Source organism: Ylistrum balloti, unplaced genomic scaffold (genome assembly GCF_031769215.1).
Source record: "Ylistrum balloti isolate Yb309-2 unplaced genomic scaffold, AGI_CSIRO_Ybal_v1 Utg371442, whole genome shotgun sequence".
NCBI classification, from domain to species: domain Eukaryota; kingdom Metazoa; phylum Mollusca; class Bivalvia; order Pectinida; family Pectinidae; genus Ylistrum; species Ylistrum balloti.
Genome location: NW_026782756.1, coordinates 234,734 through 261,190, shown reverse-complemented (window position 1 = coordinate 261,190; position 26,457 = coordinate 234,734). Strand labels below are relative to the sequence as shown.

Below are 26,457 nucleotides of genomic sequence, written 5' to 3'. Positions count from 1 at the left end.
CTATGTACAGCCACCATCACAGATTATGTATAGGAAGAGCAGTGTTTGAACATCATCCTACAATAGTTATTTGTAAAATTTCTGCATTTTCCTGAAAAAGTGTGAAACAAAGGATGGCTTGTGAAATTCTATTGTTAATGTATTGTAAATTACAAGACAAGAGGCATAGCCAGTAAGTACTGGTACTGTAACAACAGGAATTTAAAACTACTGTACTTACCTAATAAAGTTGCTATGAAACTTACTGTATTTAACTGACACTATCACTATAGCAACTAGTAGTAAAACTTGTACTTATTTAATAATGTCACTATAATGTCTGACAGTAAACTTTGTACTTATTCAATAATGTCACTATAATGTCTGACAGTAAACTTTGTACTTATTCAATAATGTCACTATAATGACTGACAGTAAACTTTGTACTTATTCAATAATGTCACTATAATGTCTGACAGTAAACTTTGTACTTATTCAATAATGTCACTATAATGTCTGACAGTAAACTTTGTACTTATTCAATAATGTCACTATAATGTCTGACAGTAAACTTTGTACTTATTCAATAATGTCACTATAATGTCTGACAGTAAACTTTGTACTTATTCAATAATGTCACTATAATGTCTGACAGTAAACTTTGTACTTATTCAATAATGTCACTATAATGTCTGACAGTAAACTTTGTACTTATTCAATAATGTCACTATAATGTCTGACAGTAAGCTTTGTACTTATTCAATAATGTCACTATAATGACTGACAGTAAACTTTGTACTTATTCAATAATGTCACTATAATGACTGACAGTAAACTTTGTACTTATTCAATAATGTCACTATAATGACTGACAGTAAACTTTGTACTTATTCAATAATGTCACTATAATGTCTGACAGTAAACTTTGTACTTATTCAATAATGTCACTATAATGTCTGACAGTAAACTTTGTACTTATTCAATAATGTCACTATAATGACTGACAGTAAACTTTGTACTTATTCAATAATGTCACTATAATGACTGACAGTAAAACTTGTACTTATTCAATAATGTCACTATAATTACAGGCAGTATAATGATTGACAGTAAAACATGTATTTACCTGACAGTGTCACTATAATGGCTAGCAGTAAAACCTACTTACCCTATTGAGAAACCAGGCAGCACCAGTGTAGTCTCCTCCGAAGTACATTCTCACTTTGTAAATTGCACCAATGTCCCCTAGATTTACCTGCAATACAATAACAACCTTATTTCTGAAACTTAACAAGATTTTATACTTCACACATTAAACACCTACCCCCTCCCCTCCATTCCTTTTGCTAGAAAATGTTAGGTTTTGTATAAGAATGTATGTGTCCTGAGAATTATTCACATGACTTGCATACTTGACAACAAAAAACAGCAATCATTGTAAGTTGTACTTTTACTACAACCTGGCCCTACAAGTACACATATACTTTACTGGTTGTCATTTTGGAGAGTTAATGAAAAGTTTTAAACAAAAGGGATGTTCCTTTCAGAGAAATCACGCAGCAGACCATGAGTTCTCAGTGGACCATGAGTTCTCAGTGGACCATGAATTCTCAGTGGACCATGAATTCTCAATGGACCATGAATTCTCAATGGACCATGAGTTCTTAGTGGACCATGAATTCTCAGTGGACCATGAATTCTCAATGGACCATGAGTTCTCAGTGGACCATGAATTCTCAGTGGACCATGAATTCTCAGTGGACCATGAGTTCTTAGTGGACCATGAGTTCACTGTGGACCATGAATTCTCAGTGGACAATGAATTCTCAGTGGACCATGAGTTCTCAGTGGACCATGAATTCTCAGTGGACCATGAATTCTCAATGGACCATGAATTCTCAATGGACCATGAGTTCTTAGTGGACCATGAATTCTCAGTGGACCATGAATTCTCAATGGACCATGAGTTCTCAGTGGACCATGAATTCTCAGTGGACCATGAATTCTCAGTGGACCATGAGTTCTTAGTGGACCATGAGTTCACTGTGGACCATGAATTCTCAGTGGACAATGAATTCTCAGTGGACCATGAGTTCTCAGTGGACCATGAGTTCTCAGTGGACCATGAGTTCTCAGTGGACCATGAATTCTCAGTGGACCATGAATTCTCGGTGAGAATTTTTAGTCTCAAATCTCAATAGATTTTTAAACAAATTTTAAAAAATCACAATTAAGATTAGATACACTTGATAACAATTTTGATATACAAAGTGATATAACATTATGACAATGGATTTTAACTGATGTTGACAGTTACCTCCAACTTCACCGCAGCACCTCGTGTAAACTGTTGGTCAGCATTCAGATGTATTGGATCAGATTGACCATTGAGTCCATACACTACACAGTAGACCTCTTCTGTTGTAGCTCCTGAATTTTGCTGACCACAGAACACCGACAATGACCACTCTCCACTTGACCTAAGAGGCTGAACATCCTTGAACCATTTTTGGGTGATCTCATTCGGACAAATGGATGGCAATATTTCTGTTAAGAGACACCAGGCATGGTAAGACAACATGTAATAGTTTAATCTAATACATCTTCTGACATGAAGACTTTCAAATTAAACTTAACATTGAACAATTTTCACCATCCATCTGAGACGCTATCGATACGATGGTCAACAATAAAATAGATTTACCTTCTCTATCATGGTATTAGAGTTATTTACATTAATATCATCATTTAAATGTGATCCTAATGGTAGTTTTCTAGTATAGTTAATTTGTTTATTGGAATTATAACCCTGTGTACAACATGAGTCATTTTCAGGATGAGTTACTTTGTAGTAGCTGGTTGCTATCATAATGAAACATGAAACAATGTGCATATTTTCCAGAGCAAAAGGGGTAAAGTGTCTTTCCCAAGGACATAACCTAGCCACAACAGCACAAAATGATGCATAGCTTCTTCAGAAACATACAGGTAGGGATTAAACCACACACCTCAGATCTTTACCTGTGGTGAAGATGCTCTGCTGAATCTGATTCAGTTATCACCACCTCTGGTAGTCTTTGATGGCTTTGATATTTTCAAAATTCTCAATGAGTTAGACAAAGCATTCCAATTATAACCAAGTCACAGCTTGACCTGTATAGTATCATTCTACAGATACATACCAAATTACAGCTCTATATCTGTATCTGTTTGAGAGTAAATGGATGGAATGGAAATTATAACAGAAAATCAGCTAAGGATAACACTACATACACTATATACCATGGTTCGGAACATTAAAAACGAGCTGTCACTAAACTCACCTGAAACCTTGAACTTGTCAGGAATGACAGCATTGACATCAATCCATTGTTGACAGTTGAACACAATCTGAGATACTGCACTGAGACCCTCAAATACACTGACACGTTCCACATACCAAACTTTGTCTGAAACAACACATCTTATTACAGTGAGAAATCTTCAGGGGAGGAAAAGGTTTGCAAACCAATTGAAGAGATTTCAAAAATCTAAACTCAAACTATTAAGTCAATTTTCATCTTGTTTTAAATTTCAGAAATGATGAATTTGAAATTTAAAGGGAAACTAGGCCAAAATTTACCCTGTGTTAAGGTTGGCTTACCTTTGCCTTTGCCTTCAAACTGAAGCTGTAACGTCTGTAGTTTGCCTACAGACACAGCCTCTATAATGAACACATCCACCTGCCCTGGTCTCCACAGCTGAGAACTGTTGAAGAAGGGCGTGTCTAAGGGGCGTTTCCCCGTGTTCCCATCACTTCCTGTTAGAGTCAGGAAGGCCTTTCCTTGAGTCACAGATACTTCTGGGTAATTACCGGTCTGTATCTCAATGACGTATTGTCTCTCTGTAAAGGTCAGAGGTCATATAGTACTCCATCTTAGTCGGGAGAAATCCATATTCATAATCATTTAAAATATTGTGAGATGTATCACAGCTTACAACACACATTTATACTGAAAATTCAGTGATTTAAATGGTTCAGATAGACTTATAACTTCTAACAAGGAATATTAAACTATTTTTGTAAACACATCTAGTATGACAGTTTAGAAATTTCTACATTTATTTGGCAATAAGCCCAAGCATGTATATTAAAGTTTTGTAAAAAATTTGAACAAATGCTACTTTATTGTCTTGTAATAACCCAACCTTCTTCTTTCAGTTAAGAATTTTGTGCTTGGCCCCTGGGCTGATTACAGGATAAATATAGGTATTTTTTCACGATTGCTGACTTGTAATATCTGTAAACTATTTACTTCACAGAATCACAGATTTTATTTCATGAAAGAGCAAGTGTTTTTCCAACAGACAGAAATAATCAATACCAGATGGTTATGAATATGTTATGTCCTTACCAGGAAGTGGTATCTTTCCTTTCCTGACAATGGGAAACTCTCGTGATATCTGACCATCATCCTCGTCCCGAGCAAACCAGCGGTCCACGAATATTTCAAGCTCCTCCTCTGTGTCAATATCTGACAGCTTCATCTGTAGAAATCAACAGCATTTTTTACAGCAGACAAACAACAAACAACAGAGTCATTGAGAAACCAAACAACAAATAGCAGAACTATAAGGAAAACAACTGCAATTGTTTGTCACACTGGCAGGGACGTCCTCTTAGACAAGTTGAAGCATTAGATTACTGTTTATTGCTACAGTAGACTACAGTTAGACATATTTTTTGCCATGTTTAAATCATGAAGTAAAACTTACCCAGTCAACATGCCAGTTGGGATTAGGATTCTGGTTGTCATGGTCTAGCTGGATTTTTGTCAGGTCTCCGATATCACCGAAGTCTAACTGTAAATATAAATAAGGATGAAATTTAGGATACTAAGTATATCAGTAGCATTATGTGACAGAAGAACTAAAGGTAGGAGTGTTTCGTCATCACATTTGTGCATAACTTACACAAATAACTAGCAAGTATAAGAAGATATTTTGTACTGTTGTTAAATTTACTTAGACAAGAAAGGCAATCAGGAAGACAGCAGGTCTAAAGTGGATTTTTTTCACTATTTTTGGAATGCTTATGACATACAAATGATTGGCTGTTGTAAATATTTGATACTATTCAAAATACTGAAAATATACTTATTTTGGTGCAATCGAATTTTAGTGCAATATTAATTAAACTTCAACCTCGAGGTGATAAAAGTGCTTTGCATCATTAAATTTGTGATGAGAGAAACAGAACCCTTATCATTAAATTGTCAGAATTGGCCCTTACATTGAACTCCGAGGTGACGCCCTCATCAAATAAGATATTATCTTCAGTCACTTCGCCCAGTGGTAATCGTTCAGCCTTGCCTTTGGTTCCTTCTGCTGTGATGTAAACCTGGGCATGTGTACCTGATCCTGAAGCTTCACTAGTCTTTACCACAATATTATACTTCCCCTCTATAACACAGAAATACCAAAGTGAAAGTAATTATGACAGACCTCACACACTGGTATCACATGACTATGTAGAACTTGTAAACTTTGTGGAATTTGGTTTTTATAGACTACCTATGTATTGGTAAGTGTTCTCAAAAGGTGGATGCTTCTAATTTTCATTTATCAATTCTACATTCCCAAATTTCACCAAAGTAGTCATCATTCCTTCACTATCCAGGAAACCTTTTGATATTAAGAAAATGTATGGGGCACAGGTATGTAACCTGCCCAAGAAATCTAGATAGTTCACATACTAATGTACTTCTAGATATCTTGGCCAGGTTTTTCTCTTTGATTGGGTTGTTATTGTGTGTGTACTTCTAGATATCTCGGCCAGGTTTTTGTCTTTGATTGGGTTGTTATTGTGTGTACTTCGAGATATCTCGGCCAGGTTTTTGTCTTTGATTGGGTTGTTATTGTGTGTGTACTTCTAGATATCTCGGCCAGGTTTTTGTCTTTGATTGGGTTGTTATTGTGTGTGTACTTCTAGATATCTCGGCCAGGTTTTTCTCTTTGATTGGGTTGTTATTGTGTGTGTACTTCTAGATATCTCGGCCAGGTTTTTGTCTTTGATTGGGTTGTTATTGTGTGTGTACTTATATATATCTCGGCCAGGTTTTTGTCTTTGATTGGGTTGTTATTGTGTGTGTACTTCTAGATATCTCGGCCAGGTTTTTGTCTTTGATTGGGTTGTTATTGTGTGTGTACTTCTAGATATCTCGGCCAGGTTTTTCTCTTTGATTGGGTTGTTATTGTGTGTGTACTTCTAGATATCTCGGCCAGGTTTTTCTCTTTGATTGGGTTGTTATTGTGTGTGTACTTCTAGATATCTCGGCCAGGTTTTTCTCTTTGATTGGGTTGTTATTGTGTGTACTTCTAGATATCTCGGCCAGGTTTTTGTCTTTGATTGGGTTGTTATTGTGTGTGTACTTCTAGATATCTCGGCCAGGTTTTTGTCTTTGATTGGGTTGTTATTGTGTGTGTGTGTACTGTACTTCTAGATATCTCGGCCAGGTTTTTCTCTTTGATTGGGTTGTTATTGTGTGTGTACTTCTAGATATCTCGGCCAGGTTTTTCTCTTTGATTGGGTTGTTATTGTGTGTACTTCTAGATATCTCAGCCAGGTTTTTGTCTTTGATTGGGTTGTTATTGTGTGTGTACTTCTAGATATCTCGGCCAGGTTTTTGTCTTTGATTGGGTTGTTATTGTGTGTGTGCTTCTAGATATCTCAGCCAGGTTTTTCTCTTTTTTCTCTTTGATTGGGTTGTTATTGTGTGTACTTCTAGATATCTCGGCCAGGTTTTTCTCTTTGATTGGGTTGTTATTGTGTGTGTACTTCTAGATATCTCGGCCAGGTTTTTGTCTTTGATTGGGTTGTTATTGTGTGTGTACTTCTAGATATCTCGGCCAGGTTTTTGTCTTTGGGTTGTTGTGTGTTGTTATTGTGTGTGTACTTCTAGATATCTCGGCCAGGTTTTTCTCTTTGATTGGGTTGTTATTGTGTGTACTTCTAGATATCTCTGCAAGGTTTTTCTCTTTGATTGGGTTGTTATTGTGTGTACTTCTAGATATCTTGGCCAGGTTTTTGTCTTTGATTGGGTTGTTATTGTGTGTACTTCTAGATATCTCAGCCAGGTTTTTCTCTTTGATTGGGTTGTTATTGTGTGTGTACTTCTAGATATCTCGGCCAGGTTTTTCTCTTTGATTGGGTTGTTATTGTGTGTACTTCTAGATATCTCGGCCAGGTTTTTGTCTTTGATTGGGTTGTTATTGTGTGTTAAATTATAGAAAACTCGGACAGCTATTTCTATTTGATTGGGTTGTTATTGTGTGTGTACTTCTAGATATCTCAGCCAGGTTTTTCTCTTTGATTGGGTTGTTATTGTGTGTACTTCTAGATATCTCGGCCAGGTTTTTCTCTTTGATTGGGTTGTTATTGTGTGTGTATTTCTAGATATTTCTAGATATCTCGGTCAGGTTTTTCTCTTTGATTGGGTTGTTATTGTGTGTACTTCTAGATATCTTGGCCAGGTTTTTCTCTTTGATTGGGTTGTTATTGTGTGTGTATTGGGTTGTTATTGTGTGTGTACTTCTAGATATCTCGGCCAGGTTTTTGTCTTTGATTGGGTTGTTATTGTGTGTGTACTTCTAGATATCTCGGTCAGGTTTTTCTCTTTGATTGGGTTGTTATTGTGTGTACTTCTAGATATCTCGGCCAGGTTTTTCTCTTTGATTGGGTTGTTATTGTGTGTGTACTTCTAGATATCTCGGCCAGGTTTTTCTCTTTGATTGGGTTGTTATTGTGTGTACTTCGAGATATCTCGGCCAGGTTTTTCTCTTTGATTGGGTTGTTATTGTGTGTGTACTTCTAGATATCTCGGCCAGGTTTTTGTCTTTGATTGGGTTGTTATTGTGTGTACTTCGAGATATCTCGGCCAGGTTTTTGTCTTTGATTGGGTTGTTATTGTGTGTGTACTTCTAGATTTCTTGGTCGGGTTTTTCCTCTTTGGCTGGTTTTTAAGCATTTGCACTTACTAGATTTCTTGGCCAAGTTTTTCTCTTTTGCTGGTTTGTTGACATCTTTGACGTCTAGAAGAGGTAGATTTCTCCATGTCTTACCGTCACCCTCTCTCTGATCTAGCCAGCGTCTACATGGAAACACATAGAGACGAGTCGGGGAAGGACCGTCAGTCTCTGACACAGTCACTTGGTCTATAAATACACCTGCTCCGTGACCTTTAGTGTCATGACCTATTTCTATGTGTGTTAGGTCATCCAAAGCAACAGCTTCAAACAAGAAAGTGTCCACCTGTACAAAACAATGAATATGTCACATGTTTTATCAATTAATTGTAAAAGTAGAATACTTAATAATCATTTGACCAAAGTGATACTGACCTGACCTCACTTTAGTGACAGACAAGGTGATACTGACCTGACCTCACTTTAGTGACAGACAAGGTGATACTGACCTGACCTCACTTTAGTGACAGACAAGGTGATACTGACCTGACCTCACTTTAGTGGCAGACAAGGTGATACTGACCTGACCTCCCTTTAGTGACCGACAAGGAAATACTGACCTGACCTCACTTTAGCAGCAGACAATGTGAAACTGACCTGTCCTCACTTTAGTAACAGACAAGGTGATACTGACCTGACCTCACTTTAGTGGCAGACAAGGTGAAATTGACCTGACCTCATTTTGGTGGCAGACAAGGTGATACTGACCTGACCTCGCATTAGCGGCTGCTTGTTAGAGTTGGAGTGGTACAATAATCTCCGCCCCATGTCTCCTCTCTTTCCAAAGATGTTAATGTAAACACTGGAGTCTGTTCCAGCAGCCCAGTTTTCACCAATATATACAGTAACTTCATAATGAAACACTGAAAGATCAACAATACAGTATCACATACTATCAACAATAGGAAATCAACATTACTAGACTTATACATTAAGTACATGTAATTTAATTTTTAACATTTGGCTTCTTTATCTCAAGGCAACTTGATCAACTTTACACTATTATTCTGGATTTTGGATAACATACATACATTGTTTATTTAATTTTTGGAATATTTTACCACTACTAACCAGAAGGTGGTGATTTATCTGCTTTGACAACAGGAAACTCTCTGACCAGATCAAAATCCTCCTTGTCTCGAGCCAGCCATCGGTTACAGCCAAACACAAATTCTTCCTCGGTTACAGTATCCTGTAGCTTCACCTACAGATATAGCCAATATGTACTTGTATTTGCAATGCTTAATGGTCATCAACTTAGTTTCCATGGTGACAGATGGACACTGTCCTGCAGAACAGATGTTTGATGTGAAGTAGAACCTCACATGAAGAAAGGTTGGTTTGTGTAAACAACACAACATTAACATTAGCACTAATAATAGCTACAAATAAGCTCATAAGATAAATTCTGACTTCTGAGTATTTTTACAGAGTAATAGAAACTTAACTACCTTGAAAAAAGATCGAAGTTTTTACTTTTTTAAAATTACCTCACGTAGAAACCATCCATCCCACTTAGGTGTGTCCTCCCTGACAGTACGAATCTTATACAGGTCACCTATATCTCCAACAGATATCTGTCAATCATATCAAATAATACAGGTCCAGATATAAAAACTTTAAATATTCAAAATACCTTAAAAAGTGTACTGGAGAACCTTGGCAAGGATAATGGCTTCAAAAAGGAATTTCAGTTGTAACTTTCACATCAATAATGGCCTTGACAAGAAATTTCAGTTATAATTTTCACATCAATAATGGCCTTGACAAGGAATTTCAGTTGTAACTTTCACATCAATAATGGCCTTGACAAGAAATTTCAGTTGTAACTTTCACATCAATAATGGCCTCGACAAGAAATTTCGGTTATAATTTTCACATCAATAATGGCCTTGACAAGGAATTTCAGTTGTAACTTTCACATCAATAATGGCCTTGACAAGAATTTTCAGTTATAACTTTCACATCAATAATGGCCTCGACATCAATAATGGCCTTGACAAGGAATTTCAGTTGTAACTTTCACATCAATAATGGCCTTGACAAGAATTTTCAGTTATAACTTTCACATCAATAATGGCCTTGACAAGAATTTTCAGTTATAACTTTCACATCAATAATGGCCTTGACAAGTACTGATACTATTACTTCCATGCTAATAAATCCATGATTAAATCTCTTACCTCAAACTGGTCAATATTGCCTGGTTCAAACAATTTGGCAGTTGGATTGGGGGCAAACAGTTTGACTAGATCTGTCTTGCCATTTTCTCCATATACAACCATTGACACAGTTCCACCATTGGGAGATTTGGAGTCCTCACCAGTCTTTATCCATACTTTGTATTCTCCCTCTGTGTAATTTGGGAAATAATACATTTCGTTACTCAGTAGTTGCCCGTCAGAGGCCTTCCATATCTGATTTATGTTTTCTTACAATGCATGAAGTGAAAAATTTCCCTTGATATTTTCAAATGGTAAGTTAACTTACCATCTTCAAAGTACTAAATACATGTAATATTTATTCTGTACAAGTTGCCAATATAACGCTCACCAGACTTCTTGGTCGGTTTCTGTGGAATCAGGTCAACTTCACACGTTCCATCTCCCTGATTCTCATCCAGCCATCTGAAGTATAGACATGTTTTAAATGTAACTTAATGGTAAGCACTCAGAGACATCCAAAGATATTTTGGTTAATGTTTTATACATAGTAAGGTAGATATGACAAGACTTCATATCAAACCTAGAAATCAATTATTGACTCTCTTCTCATAAATTCTTCTCTTCATCACTAAAGTCATGCACAGAATGCTGTTGCCTATTTTACCTGTTACAAGGGAAGAATATCTCCTCTGCAGTGGCAGCCTCATCCTCTTTGACAACAACCTTGTCAAGGAACCAGCTAGGGTTAGCACCTCTATTATTGTGCCCTATTGTAATTTTCTTCAGCTCACCAAGCGACACAGCCTCAATATGGAACACATCCATCTGGTTGTCATGAAAATAAAGAAACAATTGAATAATAGAAAACTGCCCTGTATTACTGTAGAGTCCCATTAACCATGACTTCTCAGCAAACAAATTTCTTATCATCTTCATATTTTCATTCTTATATCATTCAATATTGTTTTTTTTGTTTTGGTTTTCGTTTTAAGATAATATGATGTGTGACATTGATATCAATCAGTAAATGATGTTTGCTTGGGATGACATACAGTGCCTTGTTGAAACACAGCTGATTCTGTTGTCTCTGACTTGACAAGTTTACGTTGGCCAGTGTCACCTCGCTGACCATGCATGCATATAAACACGTCAGCTGTGGTACTGGAGTTGAGTTCGGAACCTGTGTATACTTGGACTGTGTATGTGATCACTGAAATAGGTGAAAGCAGGGTGAAACAGCACATAAATGGCTAGGCAGAAAAAAGGTACATTCAACAGACAGATAACACACACTGGCTGATAACATTGTATACAGCCATATTGATAAACTGTGCAAAACTTACAGGTTTTACAGGTATATAACACAGATTTTACAGGTATAGAATACAGATTTTACAGGTATATCACTGAAGTTTTACAGGTTAATTATACAAATCTTACAGGTATATAACACAGATTTTACAGGTATATAACACAGGTTTTACAGGTATAACACAGGTTTTACAGGTATATAACACAGATTTTACAGGTATATAATACAGATTTTACAGGTATATAATACAGATATTACAGGTATATAACACTTAAGTTTTACAGGTATATAACACAGATTTTACAGGTATATAACACAGATTTTACAGGTATATAACGCAGATTTTACAGGTATATAATACAGATATTACAGGTATATAACACAGATTTTGCAGGTATATAACACAGGTTTTACAGGTATATAACACAGGTTTTACAGGTATATAACACAGATTTTACAGGTATATAACACAGATTTTACAGGTATATAATACAGATTTTACAGGTATATAACACAGATTTTACAGGTATATAACACAGATTTTACAGGTATATAACACAGATTTTACAGGTATATAACACAGGTTTTGCAGGTATATAACACAGGTTTTACAGGTATATAACACAGGTTTTACAGGTATATAACACAGATTTTACAGGTATATAACGCACAGGTATATAATACAGATATTACAGGTATATAACACAGATTTTGCAGGTATATAACACAGGTTTTATATATAACACAGTTTTTACAGGTATATAACACAGATTTTACATGTATATAATACAGATTTTACAGGTATATAATACAGATATTACAGGTATATAACACAGATTTTACAGGTATATAACACAGATTTTACAGGTATATCACTTAAGTTTTACAGGTATATAATACAGATATTACAGGTATATAACACAGATTTTACAGGTATATAACACAGATTTTACAGGTATATAACACAGATTTTACAGGTATATAACACAGATTTTACAGGTATATAATACAGATATTACAGGTATATAACACAGGTTTTACAGGTATATAACACAGGTTTTACAGGTATATAACACAGGTTTTACAGGTATATAACACAGATTTTACAGGTATATAACACAGATTTTACAGGTATATAATACAGATATTACAGGTATATAACACAGATTTTACAGGTATATAACACAGATTTTACAGGTATATAACACAGATTTTACAGGTATATAACACAGATTTTACAGGTATATAACACAGATTTTACAGGTATATAACACAGGTTTTACAGGTATCACTTAAGTTTTACAGGTATATAATACAGATTTTACAGGTATATAATACAGATTTTACAGGTATATAATACAGATTTTACAGGTATATCACTTAAGTTTTACAGGTTAATTATACAAATCTTACTGTGAAATCAACAATAATATAATTTGCCTTGTTTCTGTTTTCTGAGCTGTACCACTGAGATGATAAGGTTGCTATTCAAAATTCAGAGCATATTTTGTATGTATACCTAACCTCTCACAAAATTTCAAAGATTGATTTATATAAATCTTAAAGTTAAGGGAAATTGTCCATTAAGTATGATTCAGAAAGAACAAAATACCGATGCAAAGTTTTATTTTCTTTATCAGTAAGCATCCATCTGTGAAACATGCAAAGCTAACAAACTGGCAGTGTAATGGTTACACAGTAAAGTATACTGCTGTGAAATCTCACCAGATAAAAGAAGACCCCCAGCCCTGCCTCACACTGTTGAGGAAGCAGTAAGCCGCCCTCACACCATGCACATTATTCCACATACAGTACTACTATAGGGATGTACCCACCTGGTAATAGTGGCTTGCCATTGGTGGACACAGGGATTTCCCGACATACATCACGATCATCACGTGACCTAGACATCCATCGATGTACCTTAAACACATGTTCTTCACTTGTCCTGATGTTCTTCATTTTCATCTATAAAAAAGATATTTTCATGTGATGAAATTAAACCTGTCATGTGATGAAATTAAATCTGTCATGTGATGAAATTAAATCTGTCATGTGATGAAATTAAATCTGTCATGTGATACAATGACAAATATTAGTACATACAATTACCATAATGAATTCCTAGTTGTATCTGCAAGTAAGTTATTGAAGTGATAAACATGTATAGAATCTGTAAAGTTGTCATGAGATACTGACCGTTTGAAGGAACCATCCTGACTTGCTATCCTTGTCATCATGGCCAATCCTCAGTTTGTAAAGGTCTCCTAGATCAGGTCCTATAAACACCTGTAAGTATATTCCCGCTTATTTCAAATACTTACATACACCTATCTGAGCTTAAATTATCTCCCCTACCACAGCTCATGTTATGTATATCTACAGTGTCATCATTTTTTGTGTACTTTGTATATGTGCCATTAATTAACCAATTAAAAATTATAACATTTAATAAGCTTATATACAGAGCAGTTGACTGAACTCATCTTATTGGTTACAAACTGAGCGTACCTTAAACTCATCAGTTGTTCCAGCACCAAAGTGAGGCTCCTCATCATCCTGACCGAGAGAGATTGGCCCAATCACACCATTGGTCCCATAAACATAGAGGGAGACACTGTTGGTAGTGCCCATAACAGCATCAGACCCTGTGGTAAGGTACAGCCGCCAGTCTCCATCTGATTGTAACAGAATATCAACAGTAGACAGAAGCAAATTACCTGGTACACAAACATTCTTGATGCATAATTACTGATAAAACATATGTAACAAAGTTAACAACACATATTCAAATAAAACAATCAATATTCCTCCAAAGAATACTTAAGTGTTATAAAGGGACATAACTGGTGATAATTTTTTACCTCGGAAAGTCTCAGGGTGAATTTCTTCCTGTTCTAGTTCCTCTTCCTCTGCTGTCTCAGCTACACTTTCTAATCTGACGACAGGTTTCACCTCTGAAATATATTGCAGATAAGGTAATATTTCACCAATGACATACACCAAAGATAAATTTATTACCATTGAAATATATCAAAGACATAATAGCTATATGATTATTCTACTGTCCATTGTATTTTTTGTATATTCAAGTGAAATTTATATCACCTAGTATAAGTGCAGGAATGTCATGCTACAGCTGTATAAATAGACATGTACACAAATAGACAAAAGCTTAAAATCTTAATAACTTATCATATATATGTGATAAAAATCCATGCAATAGACCTATCCAAGCATGTTGCTCTTCAAACCAATATACATGTGATTTTAAATGAACTTTCATTTCATGAGATTTTATTGAATGCGTCTTAGAAGTTTTTATTTATGCACGATCATAAAATCTCACATGAAAAGAAAAAAAAAATCTTTTCCATATAGCTAAGACGAGTAAAATTTTGACAGATTTTAAAGTAAAAATTTACAATTTAATGAAGGCAGCCATTTTCTTGTGCCTTTTCAATATATATGACATAATGTCATTGTCCATAATATGACATCACAGTTGATTATTGACTGGCACAATCAATGAAAAATGCTTATCACACTGGCAAGTTATACCCAAAATATTACAAGGATAACAGATGGTTCATGTAATAAAATGTTAACAATTTTCTGTAATAATCCTATCCTTCATCTTTGAGAAAGAAGTAATGTGTTGGCCCCATTGGTTTATCATATGATAAATATAAGTTATCTATTTTACAATAATTGTCACAATAATAGGGAAATAACTTTCTACCAACTTATCATCCCTCTGGGACCAATATAGGAAGAGATCTGAGGTGTATTGGAGGAAATGTAATGTAGGTAGAGATCTGAGGTCTATTGGAGGAAATGTAATGTAGGAAGAGATCTGAGGTCTATTGGAGTTAAAGGTAATGTAGGTAGAGATCTGAGGTCTATTGGAGGAAATGTAATGAAGGAAGAGATCTGAGGTCTATTGGAGTTAAAGGTAACGTAGGTAGAGATCTGAGGTCTATTGGAGGAAATGTAATGAAGGAAGAGATCTGAGGTCTATTGGAGGAAACTCGAATGTAGGGAGAGATCTGAGGTCTATTGGAGGAAATGTAATGTAGGTAGTGATCTGAGGTGTATTGGAGATATTGTAATGTAGGAAGAGATCTGAGGTGTATTGGAGATATTGTAATGTAGGAAGAGATCTGAGGTCTATTGGAGAAAATGTAATGTAGGAAGAGATCTGAGGTGTATTGGAGGAAATGTAATGTAGGAAGAGATCTGAGGTGTATTGGAGGAAATGTAATGTAGGTAGTGATCTGAGGTGTATTGGAGATATTGTAATGTAGGAAGAGATCTGAGGTGTATTGGAGGAAATGTAATGTAGGAAGAGATCTGAGGTGTATTGGAGGAAATGTAATGTAGGAAGAGATCTGAGGTCTATTGGAGGAAACTCGAATGTAGGGAGAGATCTGAGGTCTATTGGAGGAAATGTAATGTAGGTAGAGATCTGAGGTCTATTGGAGGAAATGTAATGTAGGTAGAGATCTGAGGTCTATTGGAGGAAATGTAATGTAGGTAGAGATCTGAGGTCTATTGGAGGAAATGTAATGTAGGTAGTGATCTGAGGTCTATTGGAGATATTGTAATGTAGGAAGAGATCTGAGGTCTATTGGAGAAAATGTAATGTAGGAAGACATCTGAGGTGTATTGGAGGAAATGTAATGTAGGAAGAGATGTGAGGTCTATTGGAGGAAACGTATTGTAGGTAGAGATCTGAGGTCTATTGGAGGAAATGTAATGTAGGTAGTAATCTGAGGTCTATTGGAGGAAATGTAATGTAGGTAGAGATCTGAGGTCTATTGGAGGAAATGTAATGTAGGTAGAGATCTGAGGTCTATTGGAGGAAACTCGAATGTAGGTACAGATCTAAGGTCTATTGGAGGAAATGTAATGTAGGTAGAGATCTGAGGTCTATTGGAGGAAATGTAATGTAGGTAGAGATCTGAGGTCTATTGGAGGAAATGTAATGTAGGAAGAGATCTGAGGTCTATAATGTAATGGTCTATTGGAGGAAATGTAAACTAGAATGTCTATTGGAGAAATGTAATGTAGGTAGTGTAGAGATCTGAGGTCTATTGGAGGAAATGTAATGTAGGTGTAATGTAGGTAGAGATCTGAGGTCTATTGGAGGAAATGTAATGTAGGTAGAGATCTGAGGTCTATTGGAGGAAATGTAATGTAGATAGAGATTTGAGGTGTATTGGAGAAAACTGGAATCAATGACTTTTTACAATTGATTTGGGAATCAAGTCCTTTCACGTTGATGAATGGCAAGTGAAACATTCAGTTGCTTGTTACAATAGTTTTCAGAACATTATAAATGTTTATTCAATGTAATTATGTGTACAAGGTCAATTTCGACACATGATACCCATGCTAACTGTCGTGCTGTGTGTCAATTAATACTTAATCCTACTTAACTTCTCCATGTTGTAAAACATTCCAAATAAACATTAACATAACGATATAAATTTAAACCCCATTAAGTAAATAAAGATTACATCCAATACAATCACTTCTTGGTATTTAGAGGTCAGGAGTTGAGGTATATCTCACCTGGGTATTTAATTTGTCTGACTAGTGATACTATTGTAAATAAAAGCCAATGGACTTATTTAGAAAGTTATGATAACAACTTCAAGCAGTCAACAATCAATATTCCTTGACAATATAATGTAGTAAATTTTCTTCATTTTTGATAATTTCAATAAAATTTGAATGATCAACATTTATTGCAGGGATATATCAATTATGTATACCTTTTGATGTTTGTAAAATTTAGGTAAGAATGATTGATCATTTCTGGACTGTGAAGTCATGAGGTGAACCGTGAATAATTTTTAATTTAAATGTAAATCATGTCTATGTTATAGTTCGGGTATATCAGTGTGGTATACTTCTCCTCCAGACCCCCACTTAATCCATTTCCGTTGTATTTACCCTATCTATATCTCACTGCCACATGTTAACACTGCCAGATAAAGGTTTCCAAGCTATTTAACTCAACAAGGACTTTTCTATTGCCTTTCAAAGCCTATTTATATATCTCAACAATGAGTATGTATATTAGGCCTGTTTTTACAAAAGGCGCCGCAAGACTAGAAAACCTACAGGTGCCAAATAAAAACTTACTGGAATGGATATCGTGATCACTTGGATCACATTTACTCTCAACACCAAAACTTGTGTAAATATCCAGTAGAGCAAGCCAGGTATAATTTGCTTACCTATTAATTCCAACTCTCAATTGAATTAAAGAGAATTAAATAAACTAGTACAGAAATGATTTGCTGAAAAATAAATGGTTATATACATAAAACCAGTAAGTGTTTATTACTTATGGTTTGTACACAGCCCACAACACAAAATACAGAGATTGTTTTTATATAAATGGTTAGTTTGATACCTGATCTCTGTTATAAGCAAGTGTATAATCCTATTATGTTTTCTACTTGTTAATTTAGTAAACTAAATAATGTACTAAAGCTAAGTATGTTGTAATTTTAGATCTGAAAAAGAAGAATTGACAATATCTAAATAACAATATCACAAATATAACATGGAGCAAAATAAAAACCACACATAAAAAACATCAAAAGTTTTTTTTACATCACCCTATATGGCATGAATCAATGAAATCCAACACATCAAACATTTTAATTTGTCTCATAAAGGACATAAGTACTTTCAACCCAAGCTTCAATGATCAAGGGTCTATAAATGAAAGTGTACAATCAGTCAACACAATCAAATACTGGAAGTAAATAATCCACACCTTCGGACACCATATATACCTCACTCTAGTACACATACTCTCTCCTCTAGACCCTCAATTTCTAGGCAACACTTTTACACTGTTCTTGTAACAATCATGATGGGTATATGTGCAATTTTTCAAATTGATTAACCTTTTACGTCTACGGTAAATGTCCTTAATTTCAGCTGCATTAAATAGGAAATACACAATTTTAAATATTTCAACCGTTCATGTCTCGTTTTGAATTTTGTTTCTCCTTCCAGCTAAAACCAAAATATAAAAGTGTATTTCCATCTGATTTGTTTTCTCCCTCTCCCTTGTATACAGATAAAATACACTTTTGAAACAAAGTAAAGGACATTTACTGTAGAAACTACCACCCTTTAATGAATGATAAGCGTAATTGAATCTCAATCAATAATTTTTCAGGAAATAGTTGATGAAAGGACCATCACTTCATGTTTGTCTGACATTGATTTACTGTGACATGAATGATGTTTGCTGCTTTTTTTATGGAATAGGCAGTCAAACAATGCAGTTTTGTATTGACTAAAATTTTACATCATACAAAAGTATTGTTAAATCATTGTAAATACCTCTTGTGAGCTAAATAAAAAAAAGGAAAAAAAAAATTTGTTTTCCAAAATATCAAAAATTCTATATAAATTTCCAGTCAAAACGTTAGACTGAATTGATTAAAATGCAAAAGGTTGAATTTCACAGAAAGCACTGTTAATAGTATACCAAAACATCAGCCCAAACATTATCATCTGATGGTATTTATCTTACCAGTAACCTGAGAATCTGTGTAAAGATAGAAATAGAACTATACTACAAGGAAAAAACAAGTACAAACAATTCTTCATCTAATCTTTATTTTTCTCTGTACTATAAATATCATAAATTACATCTTTGGTTACAGGTCAGCAGAAATCACAATTCTATACCATTACCATACAAATATTAGTGTAAATATTATTTTAGCACACATGAGTCAGTGGTCAGTGTTGAGGGTGTGTGGCGTTCTAACCTCACCACAAACTCCTCACCTATCTCCCCATTAACCCATCCTAATAACAGATGACAAATTACTTGAGATGACAGTCATACCTGGTATACTAATCCTGAAGTGTTATCAATGCTCAAGCATTAGACTATTAACGAAAATATGCCAAAATAATATTTCCACAAAAATGTGTATGACTGCAGTATGAAGGAAGAGCACCAGTCTGGAAAGCAGTACAGCAGTATGTACATGAGTTATTCTCACCAGGTTTATTTATTCAGCTGGTTAAAATCACTCCATGATTTATGAGGTATTGTTAGATTTTCTGTTAAAACAAAACCTCAACAAATATAAACCCATTCCTGTTATCTAAACCACACTGTCATAAAACATACATGTACTCTTAAAGTGTCACTTTACCAACTCAAACAATTCAACAAAATCATCCTGATAAAGTGAGCCACATGTGGAGTTATGTTTACAGGTTGTTTATATCTACTACAGGAAAAACGGTTATTAAAAAATGATGAATTCCCTTCAGATCTATATTTAAATATTATCTTTTTTCCTAAAAACAAGCAACTGTTTTCAAATCATTGATCAAATATCAAACATTGGGATCAGTACGGGATTGCAGACAAATCAAATATTTATTTATGTTGAAAATAATATAAAAAAAAAACAGAATTGTTGTTATTTTGTCATTTTGGTGCAGCACAGAAATTGCGGGAGTATTCTGTTCTATTACTACAAGCACAAGCTTCATCCAGATTCTCATGTCATAATCCAAAACAGAATATACACAGTTGAAATATTTAGCCTTGTTATTCAAATACACGTTACAGTAGGTTTAAAATGTAAATGTTCCAAACTTAATAAGGACTTAAAAATGATCAACAAACTAGAAAAAATTGAGACCTTGCCTATGTATGCGTTTTAAATTCCTCATACTATGAAAATATATGACAAAAAACAATAGTGTGACCAACAGTGCTCCCATATGAAGATTTATGTAAGGAAATCATGAAAGGGTCATAATTTCAAAGAAAATCATCAAAATCGAAAGTAAATCAAGAGACACTTAATGTTTGGGTACTCAAAACATGCACAGAGATTAAGTAGAATGGAATTAGAGGGTAGTAGTATCTAAGAAAACGACGAGGAATCCTCAGAAAATTGGCAAAGAGAAGACTAAATGTCACAAGCACACTTCTACTTCAGGTACCGTACTTATCATGTGCACAAAATGGGTTACAAAACAGATGGACAGACAGATGAATACAAAATAGGATTTCTGTATATCTTTTTACTAACTTCTTGTAATCATGTAGACTACACATCTGAGCCCCTACAAGTGACAAAGTGACCTCCTGACTATTAAACTCTCAGCTACCAGATCTGTACTATTTAGGTGATTCTAAATCACAGTTTCAGCAATATCAAATATGTCTACCAATGTCTTTTGTCAAACTATACAGTTAATATTAATCCTGATCTTTAAATAGATGATATTAATGTTGGGCTGTTAACTGTACCAAAACTTGTCTTATAGCTATGTGTTAGGCTCCTAATGAATTCATCCCATTTTCTATCACTACCAGGTTAATCTATTCACTATAACTAGCTGTAGAGCTTTGTCCTAGTTCTCCATACATCATGTAATTTCTAAAACAGAGACACAATACAAGGCAGTTTTTATCATTGTCATATTCAAACCTAAAAGACTTTGGTTGAATATTCCAAACAACAATAGCTATGGAAGACAAAATTACCCAACACCAAAAGTCTACACATAACAACTGAAAAATCTTCAAACTCTGGAATACATGTCTTTAAAGTGAAAAGCTTATTAATTTCACTGATCTACATCTGTGTTTTTAGACACAATTTTTCTTAAAATCTCATCACCTTGGGTTTTTATAGTGACTGCTTCCAAATTCAACGTTCTTATGAAAAGCAGCATTTTCTTTTTCCTTCATACAAGAAGTCTCAGGTAAATTTAAAAAATAGTATATAAATAGTAAATTTAAGGCAGAATTAAATATAAAAATATTTAATGTCTATATATTGAGTTATAAATATAACAGTATGTAATAAATAAGTTATAAAAACTAATGTATATCTATCAGCTGATTGTAAATAAGCTAAAATAAGTTGTGCAATATAACGATCAAGCATACAAACGTTAACATGCCACAATAGATAATGATATACCAGTCACAAATCAGCATACGAATGAGATTCCATACAGCTATACACCAACATTAAGCCAAAAAACGACGAAAAGAAAACAATCTTTAGGCATCAGTTAACGTAAAATATCTTACACGTATGATCCGTTAAAGGAAAAGAATAAATTTATGAGATAAATGTCAACATGTGCATTAGGTCATCAACAAGTAAATATACCCATACTTAACAAATGCAAAGTAAAAAAGCAATGTTCCAGTTAACATAACAGCTAAGAAATAAATCTGTACAAAACAATGTGAAACATAGGATGCGTATCTAAAAATATGGCCACCGTAATTCATTTAACAAACTGATAATTATTTTCTCTCACAGTTCTGATCCAGTCATCAGAACTGGGCAGTATGTAAATGTTTTGAGATTTGTTGGTAACATAATACCTTCAGTTGTTTATATTTTTTCATTTTGATGGCAACAAAAGTACATGAACGAATATTATTCTATATGGTCATTCTTGTTTGGCTTGTGACACATATTACAGGGGAAGGTAAATTCTGTCAGGTAGATTCTGTCAATTTAACAGATGGACCAGCATGCAGACCCCTCCACCCCCCACCCCATCCCACCACCCCACCCTATCTACGCCCTTCCACCCACCTCATCCCCTCCTTTCCACCACCCAGACACACACTCAGCAAACATCTCAGATACACCCACCCATCACATGCTCCCAGTTTTCAAACCACGCCCAAAACACGGTTAGATGAGCAGTTGGTAAGTACGACGTGATTGAACACCATCACCTACCCTTGAGTGTAAGTGTCCTCTCTATACGGCGATCTTCTTGACCAGTGTCCAACCACCTACAACAAAAAGAAAATCCTCAGTGTAGTAGAGAGAATATGACATTACAGTAATACTAGCACTGTTCTTAATCGATTAGACATTAATACTCATCAACACATACATGATTTCTTGACACAAATAATGATAGAAGCAGAGAGCCTTCACTGCCCTTGGCAGCACCATATAGCCCTAGATAGCCCGACACAACCCTAGGTTACCTTTGGCAGCATAAGGTTGGCCCAACAAATGCCTAGGTAGACCTACACAACCCTTGACAACCTTTTACAACCCAAGTAATCATAACACAACTCTAGATAACCTTAAGCAATACTAGTAGTCCCACATAGCCATGAGGAGCATCACTAAGCTCTACATAGCCCAATACATCCCAAAGGGATCCTTTACAGCCCTATTAACCCCCACCATAACCCAAGATAGACCTACACAACCCTTGGCAACCTTCACATCCCAATGAATCCAAAAAGCCTCACACAATATTAGTTAGCCCCACACATCACAACCTTTGGCAACCTTTCATATTCCAATGAATCCAAATAGCCTCAAGCAATATTAGTTAGCCCCACACATCACTAAGTTCCCCATACAACAGTTGGCCCCATGGAGCCCCAGGTTTTACTTACATTGCCCTAGATATCTTGAAACAATCCTATGCATCCTCAAACAATACTAGTTAACCTCTTACAGCAATGAGTATCTCTTCAATACCCTAGGTAGCCCTACACAACCCTTGGTAGTACTACACAAGTCCAGGTTGCCCTGTATAACCCTGGGTAGCCCTACACAACCCTTGGTAGTACTACACAAGTCTAGGTTGCCCTGTATAACACTGGGTAGCCCTACACAACCCTTGGTAGTACTACACAAGTCTAGGTTGCCCTGTATAACCCTAGGTAGCCTTACACAACCCTTGGTAGTACTACACAAGTCTAGGTTGCCCTGTATAACCCTAGGTAGCCTTACACAACCCTTGGTAGTACTACACAAGTCTTGGTTGCCCTGTATAACCCTGGGTAGCCCTACATGACCCTTGGTTGCTCCTGGTAACCTTGGTTAACCTTACATTGCACATGATAGAAACAAGTCTGGGTAAGTTACATACCTGTCACATTCAAAGATGTACTTCTCCTGTGCATCATCTCCCTCCTGTACTACAACCTGGTCTAAGTACCATCCCTTACCATCAGCTGTCTCTTCATGACCTACAATGCACCGCTGTGGACGACCAATCGAAACTGCCTCCAGCTCAAACACATCAACCTGAAATAACATCAGTCAAAAGATTTTATTATAGTTCCAATGTATTCTAGTTTGTTCTTTTGAATTTTGAGGAAGAAGAAAAAAATTCCTTAAATTATGAATCTTGAACTTGTTGTTTAGATAATTGTAACACTGATCTTGAATATCTAATTTGAATAAAAGGTACTGAATATATGGGTTTAAGGAAGCAACAAGAGACAAACTGAGAACTGACCTGACTACGTCGGAATCTCTGCCTATTGCTGGAATTAAGCAGGAGACGTTTTCCTATGTCTCCATCATCTCCAAACAGGTTGAAGTAGACAGTAGCATCTGTTTCTGAACCAATCTCATTTCCGGTCTGGACTATCACCTTATACTTCATTACTGGTAAATAGAGATTACTGATCATTGTACATGTAAACAAAGTTACCAGTTAATCCTCTAGACCTACTGCTTGGTATGACAGTGTAAAACATGTCTCTATCAATCCTTTAAGGACAGTAAAATCAGTCTCAACAAATAAGTCGACAAGTGATCTATAGTCAATAGAGTTATTTTTAAAATTTCTATAACAATGTACACTGTATCTACAAACTTGAGGTGGAGATAAACAGAGAATTGAGACAGACAGGCAGTAGTTATAGACAGATGATAGATGTTGACAGACAATAGACATAGGCAGATTATAAATATAGACAGGTAATAGATGTAGATAGGTAATATATGTAGACAGGTGGAAGATTTAGACAGATGATAGATGTAGACAGATGATAGATGTAGACAGGTGGAAGATTTAGACAGGTTATAGATGTAGACAGATGATAGATGTAGACAGGTGATAGATGTAGACAGATGATAGATGTAGACAGGTGATAGATATAGACAGATGATAGGTGAAGACAGATGATAGATGTAGACAGGTGATAGATGTAGACAACTGATAGATGTAGTCAGGTGACAGTTAAAGACAGGTAATATAATATAGACAAGTGATAGATATAGACAGGTAATTTATAAAGACGGTGATTTAGACTGACGATAGATATAGACAGATGACAGGTGTAGAAAGATGACAGATGTAGTCATGTGACAGGTGGTATGTATAGACAGGTAATTTATAAAGACAGGTGATTTAGAATGATGATAGATATAGAAAGTTGATAGATTTAGAGAAGTGATAAAGACATACCAAAAGATACAGACTGGTGATATTTATAAGACAGGTAGTAGATAAAGACACTTTGTAACTTTAGACTGGTAGTAACTTTCAACAGGTAACTTACAGACGGTTGGTCTGACATACAAGTTTCACGGTATAAATAGAATTATGTCTGAATCTCATTGTGTAAGTTTTCTCTATTAATCAACCAAATATTCCAACCAACACTAGAAAATATTCTAAAAACACAACTCCCCATAGTGACTTCAGATCTATACGCATAAACATGCCTTAGCAATACACCAAGATATTATCTCTTTACTTTGTAGAACACCATTACACCTGTATGACTTTCATAAAATGTTATCACTATTATAATTTGTCTGCTGAACCATAAAATTGATGACAGTAATGTTTGGTGCAGAAACAGGACATGTATTTCATCTATGCATCATACACAGCCATCACAGGCTACACAGAAAATCAACATCAGAATCATACACACAGATACCATAATTTTCCTTCAATACACCATGAGGACCAACAAGTAACACCTCACCTTCAGTTGGCAGAAAGATTTACAGTACAATAATTAATTTTTGTGGGTATTTTTCATTTTTTCATTATTTTGATTGATTTTATAGTACTCTTAATCCACAAATTCAAATATCCATGATCTGTTAGAAAAAGTAGAATTATTGAGCTATTTATCCACAAAATCAAGCATCCATGAATAAATGTTTCGAAATACTGCAAAAATTGAACCCAATGAAAATATATGATTTTACAGTACTGTAGGACAAAGATACAGTAATTGAAGGTATTTCTACTATAGATGTGATTAATACTAAGCATGGAAGCTGGTGACTATCAATCATACTATTTGCTTAAAACAGGAACTGGAAAACTTGTCTGATACAGCCACTAGGAAACCTGCTTGATACAGACACTAGGAAACCTGTCTGATATAGCCACTAGGAAACCTGCTTGATACAGACACTAGGAAACCTGTCTGATATAGCCACTAGGAAACCTGTTTGATATAGCCACTAGGAAACCTGTCTGATACAGCCACTAGAAAACCTGTTTGATACAGCCACTGGGAAACTTGTCTGATACAGTCACTAGGAAACCTGTCTGATACAGTTTCTGGGAAACCTGTCTGTCAGTGTTGGTGGGAAACCTGTCTGATACAGTCAATGGTAGGTAAACTTGTCTGTTACAGCTAACAGGAAACCTGTCTAATGCAGCCTATGGGAAACCTGTCTGATACAGCCACTAGGAAACCTGCTTGATACAGACACTAGGAAACCTGTCTGATATAGCCACTAGGAAACCTGCTTGATACAGACACTAGGAAACCTGTCTGATATAGCCACTAGGAAACCTGTCTGATACAGCCACTAGGAAACCTGTTTGATATAGCCACTAGAAAACCTGTCTGATACAGTCACTAGGAAACCTGTCTGATACAGTTTCTGGGAAACCTGTCTGTCAGTGTTGGTGGGAAACCTGTCTGATACAGTCAATGGTAGGTAAACTTGTCTGTTACAGCTAACAGGAAACCTGTCTAATGCAGCCTATGGGAAACCTGTCTGATACAGCTACTTGGAACCTTGTCTGATAAAGCCACATAGAAACCTTTCTGATACAGCCACTGGGAAACTTGTCTGATACAGCCACTAGAAAATTTGTCAGAAACAGCCAATGGGAAACCTGTCTGACATAGCCACTGGGAACCCTGTCTGATATAGCCAC

General features: G+C 35.4%; 1 protein-coding gene across 1 annotated transcript in view; it reads right to left on the bottom strand.

Annotated features, from left to right (window-relative positions):
- LOC132562518 (lipoxygenase homology domain-containing protein 1-like) overlaps positions 1–26,457 on the bottom strand; it is a 65,835-nt gene that overhangs the window by 25,925 nt on the left and 13,453 nt on the right. Inside the window, exons 18-39 of the mRNA XM_060227263.1 lie at positions 23,773–23,924; positions 23,401–23,558; positions 22,242–22,297; positions 14,325–14,417; positions 13,972–14,180; positions 13,660–13,749; positions 13,296–13,428; positions 11,201–11,358; positions 10,813–10,973; positions 10,537–10,610; positions 10,167–10,336; positions 9,474–9,560; positions 9,055–9,187; positions 8,692–8,846; positions 7,996–8,269; positions 5,252–5,421; positions 4,735–4,821; positions 4,374–4,506; positions 3,623–3,862; positions 3,293–3,428; positions 2,297–2,534; positions 1,148–1,234 (exon numbers count right to left, since the gene is read on the bottom strand). Of these exons, the coding sequence (XP_060083246.1) occupies positions 1,148–1,234; positions 2,297–2,534; positions 3,293–3,428; positions 3,623–3,862; positions 4,374–4,506; positions 4,735–4,821; positions 5,252–5,421; positions 7,996–8,269; positions 8,692–8,846; positions 9,055–9,187; positions 9,474–9,560; positions 10,167–10,336; positions 10,537–10,610; positions 10,813–10,973; positions 11,201–11,358; positions 13,296–13,428; positions 13,660–13,749; positions 13,972–14,180; positions 14,325–14,417; positions 22,242–22,297; positions 23,401–23,558; positions 23,773–23,924 (3,194 nt within the window). The remainder of the gene's footprint in view (positions 1–1,147; positions 1,235–2,296; positions 2,535–3,292; positions 3,429–3,622; positions 3,863–4,373; positions 4,507–4,734; positions 4,822–5,251; positions 5,422–7,995; positions 8,270–8,691; positions 8,847–9,054; positions 9,188–9,473; positions 9,561–10,166; positions 10,337–10,536; positions 10,611–10,812; positions 10,974–11,200; positions 11,359–13,295; positions 13,429–13,659; positions 13,750–13,971; positions 14,181–14,324; positions 14,418–22,241; positions 22,298–23,400; positions 23,559–23,772; positions 23,925–26,457) is intronic.